This window comes from Sylvia atricapilla, chromosome 3, assembly GCF_009819655.1.
Source record: "Sylvia atricapilla isolate bSylAtr1 chromosome 3, bSylAtr1.pri, whole genome shotgun sequence".
In the NCBI taxonomy this organism is placed as follows: Eukaryota; Metazoa; Chordata; class Aves; order Passeriformes; family Sylviidae; genus Sylvia; species Sylvia atricapilla.
The window spans coordinates 51,224,726-51,243,238 of NC_089142.1; the positions used below are offsets into that span (position 1 = coordinate 51,224,726).

An 18,513-nucleotide genomic window follows, 5' to 3' on the forward strand; every position below is an offset into this window, starting at 1 on the left:
GTTTTGTAGATTAACTATTGTAGATTTAATTATAAAATTTGCAAACTTCAACTTGGTATGAGACAAGGACAGTTTTTCAGTGTTCTTAACAAGAAAGGTCAAAACTGATGCTTTGCCAAAGTTGGCCCATTGGAGCTGTCTGTGGCCTACATCCCTCATTTGGGATTGCCCATTCTTGCTGAGCAAGGACAAGGGTCTTCTTATCGGGTCTGTTCTTCCCTAAAGGCCAGGTGCTGATCAAAGTGGGCGAGCAACAGAGCAGTGACAAATAGGTGGGTGAAGAGTTGCTTTCATTCTGCCTACAGACAGGTAGAGAAGATGTCTAGGCTCCACCAGCCTTCCTCAAGGAAGGGTAGCCCCCTGGAAAAAGCAGAAAAAAATTTGCACCAGATGGAAAACAAGAATTTGGTTTCAGACAAAATGTGAGATCATTATTCTGGACTGATAAAAGGTCTCCAAAGCTTTCCACTGCAGAATTAAAAAGGCAGCTAAGACTGTTCTAAAACAGTCTATTCAAAAAGATCAGAGACTTGGATTTTGACTTCCTACATTTTAATTAATTTAACCATCTGACTGCTGGTTAAACTGTTTTATACATGTCATCTGAGAAATGCTATCAGGTGTTTTCTGGACAAAATAAAAAGTACTAGCTTCTCCATCACATATGAAGAAAAAATTTCTTCTATTGAAAAACTCAGCAGTGTCTCAGAGCCAGAAGATATTAAACAAAATTGTTAGAAAGCCCTCTTAGTTTCTACACATAGGATAAGAAATCAAGACTCCTGATGAGGTGGAGTTTAGGAGATAGAGGTTGTGTTTAGTAGATAAATATGAAACTTGTGTAAGATACAGTAGGTAGTTTTAGTGCTAATTGTTTACTGCCTTAATCACGCACATTTCACAAATTTTGTCTTTTGTTATAAAAGCATAGGCTGCGTCTAATAGCAATTTATTATGATATCAATAAAGCTTCTTGTTCATGGTTTAGTATTTGTCTCTGATTTAGAAAAACTGAGGTCCTGGAGTATCTGAATTTAAGGAATCCATAAGTAATAACTTTTTATTTATGGTAGAAGTATCTATAAAGTGGAAAAACTTAATTTGCTCTTGACATTGAAAGTTGTCTTCTCTTGGGACTGATGTCAAGAGATAAATTTTTCATTATATTTCTTCCTTCTACATTGTGTTTCTAAAAAGGCAATACTAGATACTTCCATATAATATCATTTTTAAAGGAGAAAACTTGGGGAAGAAATCTGTTGAACAAGGTCAAAAATGCATTTTTTTAAAAATGAAGCTGTCTCTTCTATTTCACACTACACCTCTGACATCTGCTTCAGAAACTACTCTTGCCCTTCTGCTTTGACCTTCATGTTTTGTACTCACCAATTTATTATTCGGCCCTTTTTTTCAAAATGAGAAAATACAAAATTTACTGCAAATATCTGTAGGCATATCTGGTGGACATATTCAGATATATTCATAGTCCTAATAAAGAAAATCAAAATTTTAATGATTAATTTGATCACAGAAGACTCAGTGAACAGAAATGAAATTCAGTGGGAAGACTGAAAATCTTTTTCTTCTGTACTCATGTGTAATGAAAAATTCTCAAGAGGTTTCATGTTCAGTGCAATAGTGTCTACAAAAAAAAAAAAAAAAAAGACGACAGCTTTTACCAAAAATAATTCCACAGAATACCCTGCTGAAGCACCAAAATAAGTAATTTAAAGCATGACATAAAGCTTTTACTTTCAGAATCCAGCCTGTAAGAAATTAAAGTTGTTGTACATCTCCATTATTTTGAGTATAGCTACCCAAACTCTTGTTAAAGATGTTATTTTAATGAGTAAAACTATATCTTACTTCCTTGTTTCATCTTTGGTTTATCTGGAGAAAGAGAAGGGAAGGGAAACAGAAGTGGAAAGAGAGAGAGAAAAAAGGAAATGTTAGAATACATGGGAAATTCTTAAAAATATAATCAACTGATGAAAATGTATTTAAATGCATGTTAACCCTAAATGCTTGAATATATCTTGAACATCCACTGTTTCTTGACAGAGTGTGTGAATATAGTTTATGGTTCCCACCCATTGCCTTTCATACACGCATAAATAGCATCAAACCCCCTAGTCTGATCAGTTTTTAACAGATGGCAAATCTTTCTTAGTACTATTGGATTGCACCAGAAAAAAATTTACCTTTTTATCATCTTTTTAAAATATTAATTCTCAGTAATAGGCATTAACTTCCTGGAAACTATCTGATATTTGCTCATGAGATTTTTCAAACAAATAAGTAAGAATTAAAGTTAAGTGCCTTCTTGTTCATCTTTTAAAAGTTAAAAATATTACCTGTATTTTGGCTTTACAGCTAATAAAGATGATTGAACTGAGATGTTGCTACAATCTTTCAGCCCATTTACAGATATGGCTATCTAAGGTCAAAGCTGCAATAATCACTACAGCCTTTGTTTGAAACAATGAAGTTATGTCCTGATTGCTAAGCAAATCCAGCCTCAGACACTCTAGAATTTCCTGCAAGTCTCCTTATACTGTTTTTCTCAGATTGCAAGTCCCAGTTTTGACCAGGACTGAATCCTTCTACTTTTTGAAATGCTTCCTGATCCAAAGCACTCTTCTGTGAGCCAAGTACACAGTGATATTCAAAAAGCATCCAGAAAGTTTTTTTGGCTTGTTTGTCTTTGGCTGATAAATGTGTTGGCAGCAGCTCCATACATATACAGAGCAGAAACAAGGAGCAGAGGGAATTGCTGTGTGAAAGTGTTTGTGCTCTCTTCAGTGCATCAGAGGAGCTGAGCTGCTGCCACCACTGAGAAATAGTTGTGACAGACATTACATGTTGCTCTTATTCCTTTGGCTTGGAGAGACTAGATAGGGGAGACAGTGCTACTGCTGCTACTGCTGCTGCTGCTGTCATGGGAAACAGTTTGCCACCCTTTTGATTTCCTTGGTTATCACAATCTGTGGTTTAGAAAGCCCTGCTCCATGCCAACCATGTGGAACTATAGTTTGTACTGCTCAGACTGTGCCCTTTATGACACAATTAAAATGTTTGGCAGAAAAAATCCCAACTAATGGTTCTACATTGTAGAAAGGACAAATCTTACAGCAAACACATATACCTCATTGCTGCATGGGACAGGCAAAAAGAGAGGAAGCAGTGCAGATGTCTGGAGAAGCACTTGTGTGACAGTGGAAAATAATATGGAGATACCCAGCCCAACAATGACTGAAATCTAGGCCAAGGCCCACCTAATTATAACATTTTCCATGACAACTACCAAGCAGCTGACAGCTGCTGCAGGGTGTCTGTGCTGGCTTGAGTAATTCTGAGTAAAGCTGAAGCTGAGAAAGTGGAGAAAAGAAAGAGATAATAGCTCGACTGACCAAAGCTGCACCAGTAAACATGTCTTACACCTTGTACTGAAGGTTACTGGCAAGTTCATCATCAGGGCTCTAGCTGCCAATTTAAGCATGAGTAAATACAAAAGTCTCCTCAGTAGGCAGCTAGGATGTGTATCACATAAAGGAACTGCTAAGCTTTGGAGATTTACACCCCCTTTTTCTTACTTTGCTTCTTACCATGCTAACCTAAAAACAAATGGACTGTTTTAAACAAGTATACAAGAAGCAAGTATGCAAGATATAATGCTGAAGGTAAAAATGATTATAATAATAATAAATAATATAAATGTATATTTATATTATTGAATAACCTTTAGACACGTCTTTAGATGGTTCAAGGCATCAATCCTTCTCTTTTTGTGTTCATTCAGTGGCTTGAGTTTTGTTTTGGCCTTGGTGTAGACCATTCCTTGGTATTCCTGCTTGGGACAGGAATGGGCCAATTTGAGTTGGCTTGGGACACTGGATATAGATTGGATACAGACTTTGTAACCCTCTGAATTATGTGTCATCAACACATGGTTCTCACAGCCTTTCTTCTAGAGTTCCCACTCAGACAATGCCACTCACGCCTTATCCATACCAATCCTAAGATTTTTGTGAAAAATTTCTACAAGGTTTGGTCTCAAAAGTTTTTGAGATTCTCTGCAGTGGACCTTTGTGACTCTTCATGGGGCTGATATTTCGTATGGGACAAGTAGGGCAGCTCAGCTGACTTCAGAGGGCCTCTGCTCCTTTACTTCATTGGAAGTAACTCTCTCAGAGTAGCGGAGGCTAATCCCTGTCCAGGCTACAGGGGTCAGAAGCCTCTTGCAAGATCAGTGGGACAGTAAGTCCCAGCACAAAACCTTTCATCTGAAGTGGGCAGCCATCTACCTGAAGCTTTTTGTTGGGGTGGCAACTTTGTGGAAATGGATCAAAGTAAGTTTTGTAATGGAAATTCCCTGTTGCTCTGACAAACACAGGAGAACTGAAAAAATTCTGGTGAACCAATGGATTTAAAGGTTGCTGTCATCCAGCTGTCTGAATCTGAGGTAATTGTTTTTGCAATTGTGTTTTAAGAGAGATAACACCAGCATGTTTTGTTTTCTTTTTACCTTGCACTGTTGCCTTTGTTGGTTTTCCTTCTTTTTTTTCAAGTTCTGCTGCAAGTAAAAGATATGGTTTAAGTAAGATTTCTAGTCAGAGGTGTTGCTACATCAGAAAAAGCTCTTCTTAATGCTTACATATTATTTTGAGCCAAAAGATTTCAAAGATTTGCAACCGTGAGATTCACCACCAAGATATGAATACATAATAGATATTTTTTGTCTGTCTGAAAGAAGAGTGATTTATTTTTTACATTTCTTTCACAAAATAAATAGTAGGTGAGATCAAGCAGAAGGTGGGGCTTCCCAGTGCAGGGGGCTGGGAATTAGGTGGTCTTTAAGGTCCCTTCCAACCTAAACTATTCTATGATTCTGTGATGTCAGGTGAAACAGGGGCTAAACTGCAGCTCATATTTGTAATGTAAAGCACACAGGTCTCCACTTTGCCCAGCCATTTGAGAGTTCCCCAAGCAAGCACGGTTTTCTGTTTGCACCAGCAAGAAACCTCCAACTCTGCACCCCTGACACAACAAGACATTGCCCCATATTCTCTGCTTTTAAGCACGTGGTTCGTCTCAGTGAAGGTTGCAGGCCACCGATGTACTGTATGTTATGACACTTTACTTGATCCTTACCTGAATACTGAAATTTCTGTGGGCAAGCAACAAGCATAAACCAGACCACTTGTGCAGCAGGGCTGCCTAACATTTACTGACACCAGGGGAAGCAGCTGTAAGAGCCCAGGTCAGGATGAATGGACATATCCAATTGCTTATTCACAAACTTTGGAAGCACAATTTGTAAATTCATTTACACACTTTGGGTGACAAGGGATATTAAGGATGAAGCTGTCTAAGAAGAGGTGGTGCAGGAGGGGGTACCATTAGACGTTTCTCACAAATATGGGTATCTTTTTTAGTTTCTGACAATTTACACTGCAGGTTTGGTGATGTACATGATTATATCTTTCAGACAACCTATATATTTCTTACCTCATTGAATTATTTGGAGTTAAATATTGTAAAACTATAAATACACATGCTTAGCTGTAAGTCACACAACACTTCCGTAAAACCAAGTGGTTTTTTGCCATAATTTATAACTATTTTGCTAAATAAAATCCTTGCTTTAATTAAGAAGGCTATCCATTTACAGTGTTGGAGACAAAATGGCATGAAGAAAATAAGCTTCACTGTCATTGTTTGAAAGTAGTGTAAAGAACAAACAATCAGTATAAGTGGCAGGATCTACAATGGACAGTGAAAATTAGTTTACATATGATAGGTATAGAAAAGGTCTTTGCAGCTTTGGAGTCATTAGCACCTATAAAAACCTGTCAGTTTGTTATTTCACCCTGTCATTTTATTAGAACAAATCAGAGTTAAGACTTTGGCTTTTAGAGGCAAAGTAAATTCTGAGGGTCACATCCTGTTGTCATTATTTATGGTGAGAAAGGTAGGTAATTCAAAGGACTTATAAAGTGCCTCTGTGTGTGCTCACTGCTTCCCTGCTGCCTGGACTGTAAGTCTGGCCCCAGGGCCACCACCAGGACATCCTTTCAAGAGCACTCTGAAACTGCTGGGCACGATGGCTCAAGCAGATCAGCTCAGTTAATAAGCTGTGGCCTGTCTGCAATGTCTGCTGGTGGGCTGGGGGCCAAAGGAATGATCTGTTCCCAGATTCCCTGAATCAGAGATTCAGTGAGAAGTCAGGTGTTGATAGATGAGCTACTTCATGTTGAGTGGGAGGAACCCACACACAGGCATCAATTACTCCCTTGTGATGTGAGCAGGTGTTTGTGAGCAAGCTCCATGTAAACAGTGAATTATTACACTTCTGCACCTCGGTTACCTCAGGGAACTTATTTTATTGAAGGTAATCTTCAATTTTCCTGAAAATAAAATCTGGGTTGAAAATATATCTGACTTGATTCTCAAAGAAAAAAAAGGAGCATTCTATTTCTATCCAAATACCTAATTTTTATTGTTGTTCATGGACACAGAGAAAGTCAAAGTGAACCAAAGAACCTTAATATTTGTTGTAGGCCTCTGCTATTATCATCCATGGTACCTGGGCCCAGATCAGCAGTACTACTTATACTAACCATGAACTAGACACTGACAAGCCAAGATGAGCACTGAGCCCTGCCACTGAGCAAATTAATATCATGATGCTCCTAAAATGCTTACTGAAGTGGTCAATATCTTGAGGAATAAGCCTGTTTGAATACGGAAAGAAACACACAAAAAAGGACACCAGAAACCTGTCCCATATGCATTTCAAAATATATTTTTAGCATTAAAACTGCAAAAGCAGCTATGACATAAGTTAAATGAGTTATGGAGAACTATTGATTTCTTCAAAGCATTTTTACCCTTCTTAGCTGAAATGAAAGCAGTTTTGGTTTGTAAAATTTCTGAAAGCCAGAATACTAACGGAAAAAAAATATTTTTTTCTGGATACTAAACTGCAGGCTAGAAGAGCAGTACAGCTTTCTGAGAAAATCAAGTGTTATATCATCAAATGTATGTGGTGGTGGTAGACCATGAGTGTGGTTTTCATGGAGGAACCATCCATCCTTGAGAAACATCGAGGCTGCTGTAACAACCAGTACTATTAACACTATTCTGGCTATCAGTGCATCCAGAAATGCAACATCACTTCCATGAGTGAGTAAGTGCTTGTAGAGAATTTGCTGAGACAGAACAGAGCTTCAGTAATTTTTGGGAACTGCCAAGTAACATCATCTAGACATGGCAGAGCAGTATCTGGAAGGAGAAACAGGACATTCTGTTATTCCCTTTGCTTTTTCAGAAGAGAGGCATGAGCTACTTTGGTGATGCTGAGAGGTCTTTTATCATCAAGGTAATAGTTGTCACTTTGAAAGTCTGTATAAGTAGGTAGCCCATCCAAGTAGAGTCAGTGTTTGGAATAAGATTCAGAAGGTTTGGTTGTCTCTGTTTCTATCAGAATGGAGACAAGTTTTTTGAGTAAGTCAAGATGTCATCCTTTCCAATGGGCATTTTCAAAGTTCTTGCCACTTCTGAATGGCAGCCTGAAAGATGATCTCTTTGTGAAAAATGATCCTGTTCCAGGTATTTTATTTCCTATTTGAAGAGCTGATCTTTCAGCTGTATGACTTGAGTAACATAAATGTTGTAATGTATTATAATTTTCTCCTCCGCAGAATGGCAAGCATTAAAAAAAATAAAGAAGTACAACTCCGTGTTCCAAACCAAACCCACGAAAACCCCTGCATGAAACAATATGAAGTAAAATTAATGCACATGAAGGTAAAATCAGAACTTCACCAGGGATCCATATTTTCAGTAAAGTATAGTTTCAAAAAATAGATTGAATAAATGGAGTAATACTCCCACATATATTTTGCCATTTCTCAGCAAAATTCTTGACAAGTTGTCATAATGTAGATAAAATGGGCATATAATTTATAATTGTTTTTCTGATTCCATCAAAAGCTCTTAGGAAACAAATGAGAGAAAATTCAGGAGATATTGTTTTATGCTGAAAGTGGCCAGGAGAGCAAATCAGTCAAATATTTTTTCAGTCTAAATAGTTGTAGGCTACAATCAAATTTGTCAGAATATTTTTATCCCAAAAGAGTCAGATTGCATAACTAGCATCCACATCAAAAATATGCATTCTAAAATGTCACTGATTTTAAAGCTATTTTGAGATATTTGTTCAGTGTGATGGAAGACTGAAAGAAATCATTCTCACTGGAAACAAAAAACATTTTGCTCACTGAACCCTGAGGTCAGAGGCTCCTCATTATGACATCACAAACATCAATAAATCACTAACTTAAGAAATGTATGTTATGGTTTAGGAACTGTTCTTTTATATGGAGAAACAAAGAAATTTCATGCTGTAGTGGCTTGTGAGAAAGTGCAAGAGAACTGTATGAGTTTGATAGTTCATAAGAAATACAGGCTAGTGGGAATGGCCTATACCTCATTCTATGGCAGCAGGTTAATTTTTTTTTTTAATTACCAAATAAGAGAATTTCATCAAAAGCCTTGTTTTTTATTTCTGAATAGAACTGTTTGCCTTCCATGAATATGCTTAAAAAATTTACATTTGCCAACATCTATTGAATATTGGAATTCACATTCTGCTCAGAGAGCTGCTAAGTCTCTTAGGACTAGAAGCAGAAAAATGTGAGACCTACAAATAAATAGCAACAATGTAGAACAAAGACACATGGATCAAAAAGCAATGATTTTCTTCAGACTTAGGGAAAAGTTAAATACAACTAACCACTACTATTAAACACTACTAGAATTTGTCTGCATCAGGAAAGAATATAGAAGAAAATAGCAGCATTCCTTTGTGATTCTTACTAAGTGGCAAAAGGAACAGCTGTAAAATTTTAATATAAATATGATTTTCCCCTGGAGTACAGGCTATGTTTGAGTTTCAAAATTAGCAACATAAAGTTAAATTTAGATGACTTGCTAACAAGAAAATTATTAAGAAACCAACAATTACCCTAGAGCTAAAATCAGCTCATTTTTATTTAATGAGGAAAAGCAGAAAAAAAAATGTTGTTATTACTTAGACACTGGAGATCAACTTCAGATTCAATATTAGGTTGATCCTGTTGTAAAACTAAGATGGCAGAGGCCAACACTTTCAGTTGTGAGACTTCTCTTTTGACATCAGAAATAACAGAATTATTCCTATATTATATAATGGAAACCCACTCTTTCTACTTATCCTTAATTGACTGAACTTCAACATTTCTCCCCATTTGTCTGAAAGAGAATAAAAGTATGGTGGTCATTGACATGAATAAACACGGGCTAAGAGTGAAGGGTAGTTCACCTGACATTCCATTTTCTGGTTTTATTTAAGTTACAACTCAAATCTGAAATGTTCTTGAAGGCAATTTGGAGCTAGTAACTTACATTGTACATATGTAAAAACCAAACACTGATGTGAAGCAATTGAATGTTTGCTGTATTTTCTCAGCTTGAATTTATGTCCTTGGTCTTTTTCACCAGCCCAAATTCCCTGTGCCTTGTGGAAAAGAGCAAACTTTGGAGCAAGCATTGATGTTCTCACACCTCCTACCTTTTGCCATCGAGAGTTCATGTATGAAAGGTAGGCAAAAACTGTTACACCAAACCTCCCTGCAAAGCTCCCCAGACTCCTTAAGGAAAACAAATGTTCAGTCACTGGGTTTGTCCTGCAGTTAGACTGGCAAACAGGGAAATACTGTTTTGTGTCATGTTTCTGTAGAAGATTGGTCACTTTTCCTTTCTGCCCATCACAAAAGTCCTATGGCTTGAGTTAGGGTTAGAGGCGGAGTTTCATATTGTTGGAGAATTACAGCCGGTCTACGAAAAATTTGAGGAAAGGATGCCTGCTTTGAGATGCTGCAAATAGGACACCATTATAACTTAAAAAGCTGTTTTAAATAAGTCATACTGTTAAAAGTTTTTTTTCACAAGAAGCTTTTTTTTATTACAGTAAAGTTAACAGCAGCATTTTTCTATTTCAGTTTTCAAAACAAAACAAATTACTCACCTTTTGACTTTGGAGTTGCCACAGATGCTGTAAAATAAAATAAAACATTCACAGAACCAAATTACATAAATGAATAAAGAAATTAAAATTGATCCTAACACCTCTTCCCTTCATCAATATGCGACCTATCTATGCAGAGCAGGAGTTCATGTAGAGAAAAACTGATACACACATATGTTGCTTGTTTAGATAGTCTCATGCCAGATGACTAATTAACCTGCAGATTAAAAGCAGTGGAAAACAAGGCCAGTAGATAAATTATATATGGAGCTTCAAGAGCTCTGCTATTTTCAAGTATGAGGGTGGGATAAGGAGTAAAATAGGCCCCAGAACGAGCAGATATTCAACATAGGTGGAAGGTATGCAATAGAAATTTTCTTTTAACAATTTCAGTGATTTGCAGAAACTAGGAATTTTTCTCTTTTTTATTTTCAGTTTATTGAAACTTCTAGAATTGACACAGAGGATGATCCAGTTTCAAAAGTTATCCTTTTTATAAGTTTTCTCAGATTAGTTTCTTTACTATTCTTCATAATTGCATTAACGAAATGCAAATTAATTACACTACCACAATTCTCTTTTTTTCATTATTCACACCTTCATTCTGAAGCGCTGTGACAGGTTTTTATGTTACAAAAAAAGGACAGATTCATTTTTCAACAAATTGACTGTCTACTGTAGGTATTTCTTGCTCCAAATTTCTATGTGAGAAAATAGAGTCATCTGATGAATGAGTCATCAAACTTGGCTGTAAAAGGAGAAAACCTTTATGCTCTCCCAAATCTGGAAAAACTGGAGAAGTGGATTCTACTCAGGAACAAGAGCACCTTGCTGCAACAATAAAATGCATATGTGCTTGGCTTAAAAAAAATAAATTAAACAGCCTACATTTTTTTCTTATGCTGCACATTCTGAATCTTGTACTATATGTTTGTTTCTCCATCCACTTACTATAGCCTTCTTTGAAAAGACAAACCTTTTAAAAGCTGTAATAAAAACTTTTCACCCTTGTGTTCTTCTCAGTATTTAATTAGCTCTCAATTCCGGAAGCCTGAATGGTTGCTGCACATGCATTCAATTGCTTAAGTAACTTTAATTAAACCACCAAAATTATATTCATGGCTTTATTTTTTTTAATCTCTCTACCTAATCCTGTCTCAACTGAAAATCAAACCAGATAAATGAGACTCAAACTTACAGTTTTTAAATGACTTATCATATACTTTAGCTTCTTTCTTTGTTGTTTTGCCTGTAAAAATAAATTTTAAAAAGTATCAAAGATTGACTTCTGACAAGAATCAATTTAAAATATTAGGATAGTTTAAAAGTAAGATAAAAAGGAGAGAATATTCACCAGATTCCATTATTTTTTCTTTTTTGTGTGGTTCTGAAAAAAAAAAAAGAAAGTAAAGCATATAATTCTTGTAATGCTTTGTTTGGTTGCATCAGACAATAATTTTTCACGTTCCCATTGGCCATTGGATGTGACACATTCCTACGGACTCTCAATTCAGTGAGTCCCTCCCTGCTTTCCAGTATGTCAAAATAAAGCCTTTATGTTTGTAATCACTCTCTTCAGTGGTTTTCACATTGGATAAACAAGGTCAGATTAGCTGTTAATAAGGGAGAACAAATGATTCATCTTTTATAATAAGGTGCTAAAAGGAAACCATAGAAACGGTGTAGGTTAAAACATCTGCAGTTTTGCTTCAGGGTGGTTTAAATGGATGTCTGCAACCTAACTACACGTGCTCCAGGACACCAAGTTTTTGCTGGTAGTTTCTGTAATTCCTCTTTCCATGCTGCAAGAATGTGCCTTACCACCCCCCTCACAGAAGGAGCAGGGCAGCCTGCCACAGATAGAGACTGAGCAACATCTACCAGCCAGTGCTGACATTCACAGTAGGAAAAAAAAAAGAAAAAAGAAAAAGAAAGAAAAAAAGAAAAAGTTAAGCTTTTTCTGTCTGCAGATGCTTTTAAACAGCATATGGAAAAGCTGTGCTGTGCAAGTTTGGATCCACACTGGAACATTTCCTAAATTCAAGAGTATCTGAGCTGACTGATCACAAGATATACCACAGGATCATCAAATCATAGAATATTCTGAGTTGGAAAGGATATTATTGAGTTCTAACTGAGGATGTTCTGTGATTCTAGGACTCACAGAGATCATTGCGTCCCACTCCTGTCTCTCCACAGAATAACCGCCGGATTCACACCGCGTGCTTTGAAAGCATTGTCTACATGCTTCTTGAACTCTGTCAGGCTTGGTGCTGTGACCACTTCCCTGGGCACCCTGTGCCAGTGCCCAAACACCTCTGGGTGAAGAGACCCTTCCCAATATCCAACCTAAACCTCTCCTGATACAGCTTCAGGCCAGTCCCTCATGTCCTGTCACTGTCACCACAGAGAAGAGATCAGTGTCTGCCACTCTGTTTCCCCTCATGAGGATGTTGCAGAATGCAATGAGGTCTACCCCAGTCTCCTCCAGGCTGAACAAACCGAGTAATTTCATCCACTCTTCATATGACTTCTCCACTAGATGCTTAAATATCTTCACAGTCCTCTGGATGCTCCCTAATAACTTATATTATTATCCTTATATTGTAGTGCTCAAAACCGCAAAGGACTCGAAGTGAATACTTTTAAATACAAGCTCATTGCTTACCAGTATCTGATGGCTGTATTTTCTCTAGGCTTATTATAGGTTATGTTTGTATTAAAGCTGTTGTATAGAGTTGAGCAACATTAATGTTTAAACAGTTTCCACTCTAGAATCAAGACATAAAGGTCCATGTTCAAAGTGGTTCTGAATGTTGTACCCTCGCTACAAGCAACCTTATTCATAGGTGTGACTTATTATTCAAAAGGAAGCAAGAACTGCCAACATAAACCTAAATATTTATCAACAACATGATTATGAATAATATTTCCACTAAATATTAATTTATAATCCATGCTAATACTGACTGCACAGTGGATGAATAAAAAATATATTTTGTGCAGAGTTATGAAAATAATTATTATTTGAAGTGAAAGACTGATCTTAAATATGAAAAAACCCCACAACTTAAATTTCAAACAAAATATGTAATTACTCCATATTCCTACCCCCAAAAAGGTTTATATCAAACCACATTTTTCCATTCCATCTGAAATAAAATACTCCTTTTTGTGAGAGTTTTTAAATCTCTTTGAAGAGTCATTTTTTACATATTTAAGAAAAATGTAGTTTCCAAAATAAAGCATTAAACCAAGTTTTTTAAAAAGGGTTTTGGGTTTTTTTCTCCCAAATGATTTATGGAATAACATTACAACTTCAAAAACAATATCTCTGAGCCAAAATGTATATTTCAAAATATCAAGATTAATTGACTGAAATCATAGATCTAATCTTAATACAGTTATATAAAGCACATTTTAGTGTATTGATTACATAACAAATATGAAAAAATATTGTAGCCTTTTAAAAGACATATTTTACATGAGAAATTAAATTTTAGTGGAAATGATCATGGAGCAGGTTTGTATTATCAAAAAAACCCCAAAAAACACCAAAAAAGTAATGGTTGTGATTTTCTCAGCAATATGAAGAAGTGATGTAAATAGAGAGCAAGTTGGCATTTATTGCCTGAATAAATGTGCTTTCTTGGTGGCATCCTACCCTGGGTAGCAATTCTAATACAGGTCAAGGAGGAAAAATATAACAAAAACTAAGAGGACAAAAGTTTGGCTGCCTAAATTCTCTTAATCACAACAACATCTGCAGCTTTGGTTTTGTGTAGTCTGAGTGCTCGTCAGACTCTCCGCTTTCATGCAGATATTTTAAGGCTTGTTCTGGAAATTATAATTTCCACTGGTATTGTGGGGGTTTCTGTTCTACTATTGCTCAGGACAGCTTCCTGGAAACTAAAGAAAATGTAATTCTGTCTTTAGTGGTTCTGAAGAAAATATTTTTCTCTCTCATTCTAAGACCTCTCAGCTCTCAGGAGATTAGGGACCAGAATGATCTTAGCAACATTTACCAAGTATTTTGGCAAAGTATAAAACAATCCATTTATTTAGCTTTATTTCACCTTTTTTTCCCCTAAGCTGCAAACATAAGGGAAGGCAAATAAAGCTGCTTTCATAATAGATTTCCAGAAGCATATGGAATAAAATCCTTTTCCATGAGAAAATTAAAAAAGTGAATAACATAGAATTTGACATCAAGCATTTCTGGGAAATCTGACATGATATGAGATTTCAGGTGATTCATGTCCTGATATTTGAATGGATTGAACTGAAACTTTCATTGCACAAGTCATAAACTGCAGACCTAGATCATTCCAGTTCGCCACAAGTTTTCACTGCTTGATCTCAATGTCTTATTCTTGACTTTTTTGTACTTTCATGTAGCTAGTACGACACATGAAAGGATATTGTCAGCTGTAAACACATTAGACATTTGCCATGGCATTTGCCATTATTTTTATATTTAACCATTTTGCATGTATATGAGGCTGTACAGCATATTTTTATTCAGGGAAGTTTTGCTGATAATCTAGTATTTTTCTACCATGCATGGAATTGAGATTTGATTTAGTTTGACATTTTACCATCTTTATTTGCTCTCATGTTCTAAACAAATTTTTTTATGAAAACAGGCAAAGTTATGTATAACATGCCCATAAAAGCATAAAAATGTGGTTTTTGCTTCATTACAAGTGACATACTCCTAGGCAATCCAGAGTAGGTGGGGGACAGAAGAGAACCCGAACCTGCCTCTGTAGCTCTTCCCTAAGCCACATTATTACTTAAAGCAAAAACAGTGCTGAAAAGCGTCTAGGCTGGCAAATTTGCTGAGGTGTATTTTAATCTTTAGTCCAAGAATAGACATTCACAGAGTGTGACCCTCTGCTACCCAACAGGAAAGAGAAATTGATTTCCTGTCATACTTTACATAGGTACGTGCACACATGTACAAGTGTACATGTTCAAGAATGGTTCAAGAAAATAAAAAATTGTATTTGAAATGACACAGATTGGAAAAGTTTAAATAAATGGCATTTCAAGTGGATATGCTGTTGTGTGGGATTCACCATGTGTTAATAAACCAACACCATTTTTTTTCACTCAGTAGCTTCAAAAAAATGGTGCTTTCTGTACTGCATATCTTTTACAATAAATATTTCAATTAAGCCTACTGTTACAATATTCTAGGTAGTGTCTTAAATACTTGAGTCCTTAGCAGAAAGTTAGCTTGGTTATATAGTTTTGCAATCTTGGTTTTATAAGCTATATATAAAACTTCTCAGAACCTCATACCTTGTTGGTTAATTAAAACCAAGAGAGTGGTAAAGTTCTCCAAGATATCCTGTCATGAAGAATATTGAAAACATAAGCATTTAGATAAAGAGGAGATCCCTTTACTTCTTTCTGTTGAAGGGAAATGTTGCAATATGAGTTTGGTCATGTTGTTAGACCTGAGATAATCCACAAGAAAGCCTCGCATCAATCTAGATTTTTCCTGTTCTCCTGCTCCCAAGGAGTACGTTTTCTGTTATATTTCACTGCTATCCTTACTTTCTTGATAATTTTAGAAAACTTCACTGCTGTTTTACAATTTAATTTATAAAGATCATGAACTGTACAAATACATTTCTTTCCAGAACACACCAAGGAAACCTCTTACAATGTGAAATCACCAACATATACTCACTCCTCTATATATGATCCTCTTTTGAGGGGAGGAAAAACAGTTTTCCTGATGGATTTTTGTGAAGAAAAGGAAAGCAGGTGACAGTTCTCTGTATCAGTATCTTTGTTTGAAATCTGCTACCTTTTTGGGAAATATCTGAGAATAATTTTGTGAAAAGAAAAGAAAGCCTGGATGAAATTCAACAGCATTCAATTTCATCTATTTAGTCTGAGGCTTTTCTTCACAGGCACAAAACAATGGCATCAAAACTCCCCATCATAAATTGTAGATGTAATATAAGTATATATGCTATAGAAAAGTCAAATCTACATCACTCTTCCCCTGCAAATCAAGTGACATTTTACGAAAATGATTGCAATGAACTGCATGAGACCCATTTATTCCCATTCTCACAAAGTGAACTTGGTACCACTTCCAAAACATTAATGCCTGGAAAGAGGATTATATCTGTAGTGTATGTGATAGTCTCGATTCAACAAAGTTTAAGTATGCCCTTGAATGCTTTGCTATGTGACCTGCCTAGTGGATGCAGGAAAGGCTGTGGATGTTGTCTGTCTGGGCTTCAGCAAAGCCTTTGACACTGTCTCCCACAGCACACTCCTGGAAAAGCAGCCCAGGGCTTGGACAGGAGCACTCTTTGCTGGGTTAGGAACTGGCTGCATGGCTGGGCCCAGAGAGTGGTGGTGAACAGTGCTGCATCCAGCTGGGGACAGTCACCAGGGGTGTCCCTCAGGGCTCTGTGCTGGGGCCAGCTCTGTTCAATATTGTTATTGAGGACATGGATGAGGGTATTGAGTCTTTTATAAGTAAAGCTGCAGACAACACTAAGCTGGGAGTGTGTGTTGATATGTTGGAAGGGAGGAGGGCTCTGCAGAGAGACCTGGAATGGTTGGATGGATGGGCAGAGTACAATAGGATGAAGTTTTATAATTCCAAGTGCCAAGTCCTGCATTTTGGCCACAATAACCCCCTGCAATGTTACAGGCTGGGGATGGTGTGGCTGGACAGTGCCCAGGTTGAAAGGGAGCTGGGGGTTCTGGTGACAGCAGCTGAACAGGAGCCAGCAGTGTGCCCAGGTGGCCAAGGAGGCCAATGGCTCCTGGTCTGGATCAGGAATGGTGTCCAGTAGGAGCAGGGGGGTCATTCTTCCCCTGCACTGGGCACTGCTGAGGTTCACACCTCGTGTCCTGTGTCCAGTTCTGGCCCCTCAGTTTAGGAAAGACATTGAGACCCATGAGGACATCCAGAGGAGGCAACGAGGCTGGTGAGAGGCTAGGAACACAAACCCTGTGAGGAACAACTGAGGGAGCTGGGATTGTTTAGCCTGGAGGAAAGGAGACTCAGAGGTGACCTTATTCTCTACAACTCCCTGAAGGGTGGCTGTAATCAGGTGAGGGTTCATCTCTTTCTCCAGGCAGCAACTGACAGAATGAGAGGTCACAGTCTTAAATTGAGCCAAAGGAAATATAGGTCGGATATTAGGAAAATGTTTTTTACAGAAAGGGTGATAAAGTACTGGAATGGTCTGCCTGGGGAGGTGCGGAGGCACCATCCCTGGATGTGTTTCAAAGAAGACTGGATGTGGCTCTCAGTGCCATGGTTTAGTTGAGGTATTAGGGCTGGGTTTGACTCAATGATCGTGACTCTTCCAACCTAGTGATTCTGTGATTCTGTGAATTCAAGATGGAGTTAAAGATATGTTAAATCCTTTGTTGAAATTGGGCCTAATTCAAGCCAAAAGTGCACTTGAATCATTGAACAAGTGCAGGGCTATGAAAGTTTGCCAGCCTCAGAACAAAGCACCTTAAAATGCCTTTTCTGTAAAGAGTGGACACTTCTATAATGTTTTTAGTTCTGATTTTTTAACTGCACTTAATTTGACCCTATTTTCTTGACATTTTCATTGCTTTAATGTATGAATAAAAATAATTTTTGTAGTTAACTTGCTCCCCCTGCCTTGCTTTTAAAGTAGTGTTTTGTGTTAGCAATACAGAAGTACTTTGATGCATAGCAAATATCTGGTGAGAAAAAAAGAAGCAAGACTGCATTTACAGTGCAAGTGTCTTCAAACACACTGTGAACCAAAAGGAACTATCAGAAATTTTTTTAACTCTACATTATCCTGAAACAGAGAGTACTCTAAGGAAAGTACAAACGCAAAATAATGTGCCAAGCTATGAGACTGGGAATTTCAACATCCTAGCAAAAGTAATAAAAATATCAAGTTTTTAGGCCAATTACTCAAAAAAATTAAAAAAAATTGGTAAATAAAAACTGGATTTCAGATTAGAAAGCTTACTGTAAAATAAGCTATTTCATGCTCTATTTAAATAAATCCTATATGTAAAGAATTTATGGTTGTAAAGTAAAATCTTCTAACATCAGAAAATTCTCCTTTCAGGGCATCATCTATTGTGACATAAGAAAAAAATTCATTTTTTCTTTTCCCATTCAGAGTCAGATAATGGCTCACCTTACATAATCCTGTGGACAATTTAAGACATCATGTTCTGTAGTATTTTCTCAGACTTCAACTGGGATGAAAATGTCAGTGGGTTGAAATGATTTGTGGAATACATCTCCATCCATATAATAGATTCCTGCAGATATTAAGTGGCTGAGTGATGGGCTACTACACCAGAAGCAGGGCTTTAGCTGCTGAGGGGACAATGCATTCCTGGCACACCAGGAGCAGAGTCAGCTCTGAGGCTTCACTAAAGCCTAGGGAAAGCACCCTGGGGCA

The 18,513-nt window shown here is 37.0% G+C and overlaps 1 protein-coding gene across 1 annotated transcript in view; it reads right to left on the reverse strand.

The window, feature by feature from the left end:
* TRDN (triadin) overlaps positions 1–18,513 on the reverse strand; it is a gene marked incomplete at its 5' end in the record, with an annotated part of 223,267 nt that overhangs the window by 63,467 nt on the left and 141,287 nt on the right. Inside the window, 4 exon segments of the mRNA XM_066315329.1 lie at positions 1,867–1,890; positions 4,526–4,573; positions 10,070–10,096; positions 11,424–11,456. Coding sequence (XP_066171426.1) covers positions 1,867–1,890; positions 4,526–4,573; positions 10,070–10,096; positions 11,424–11,456 — 132 coding nt within the window.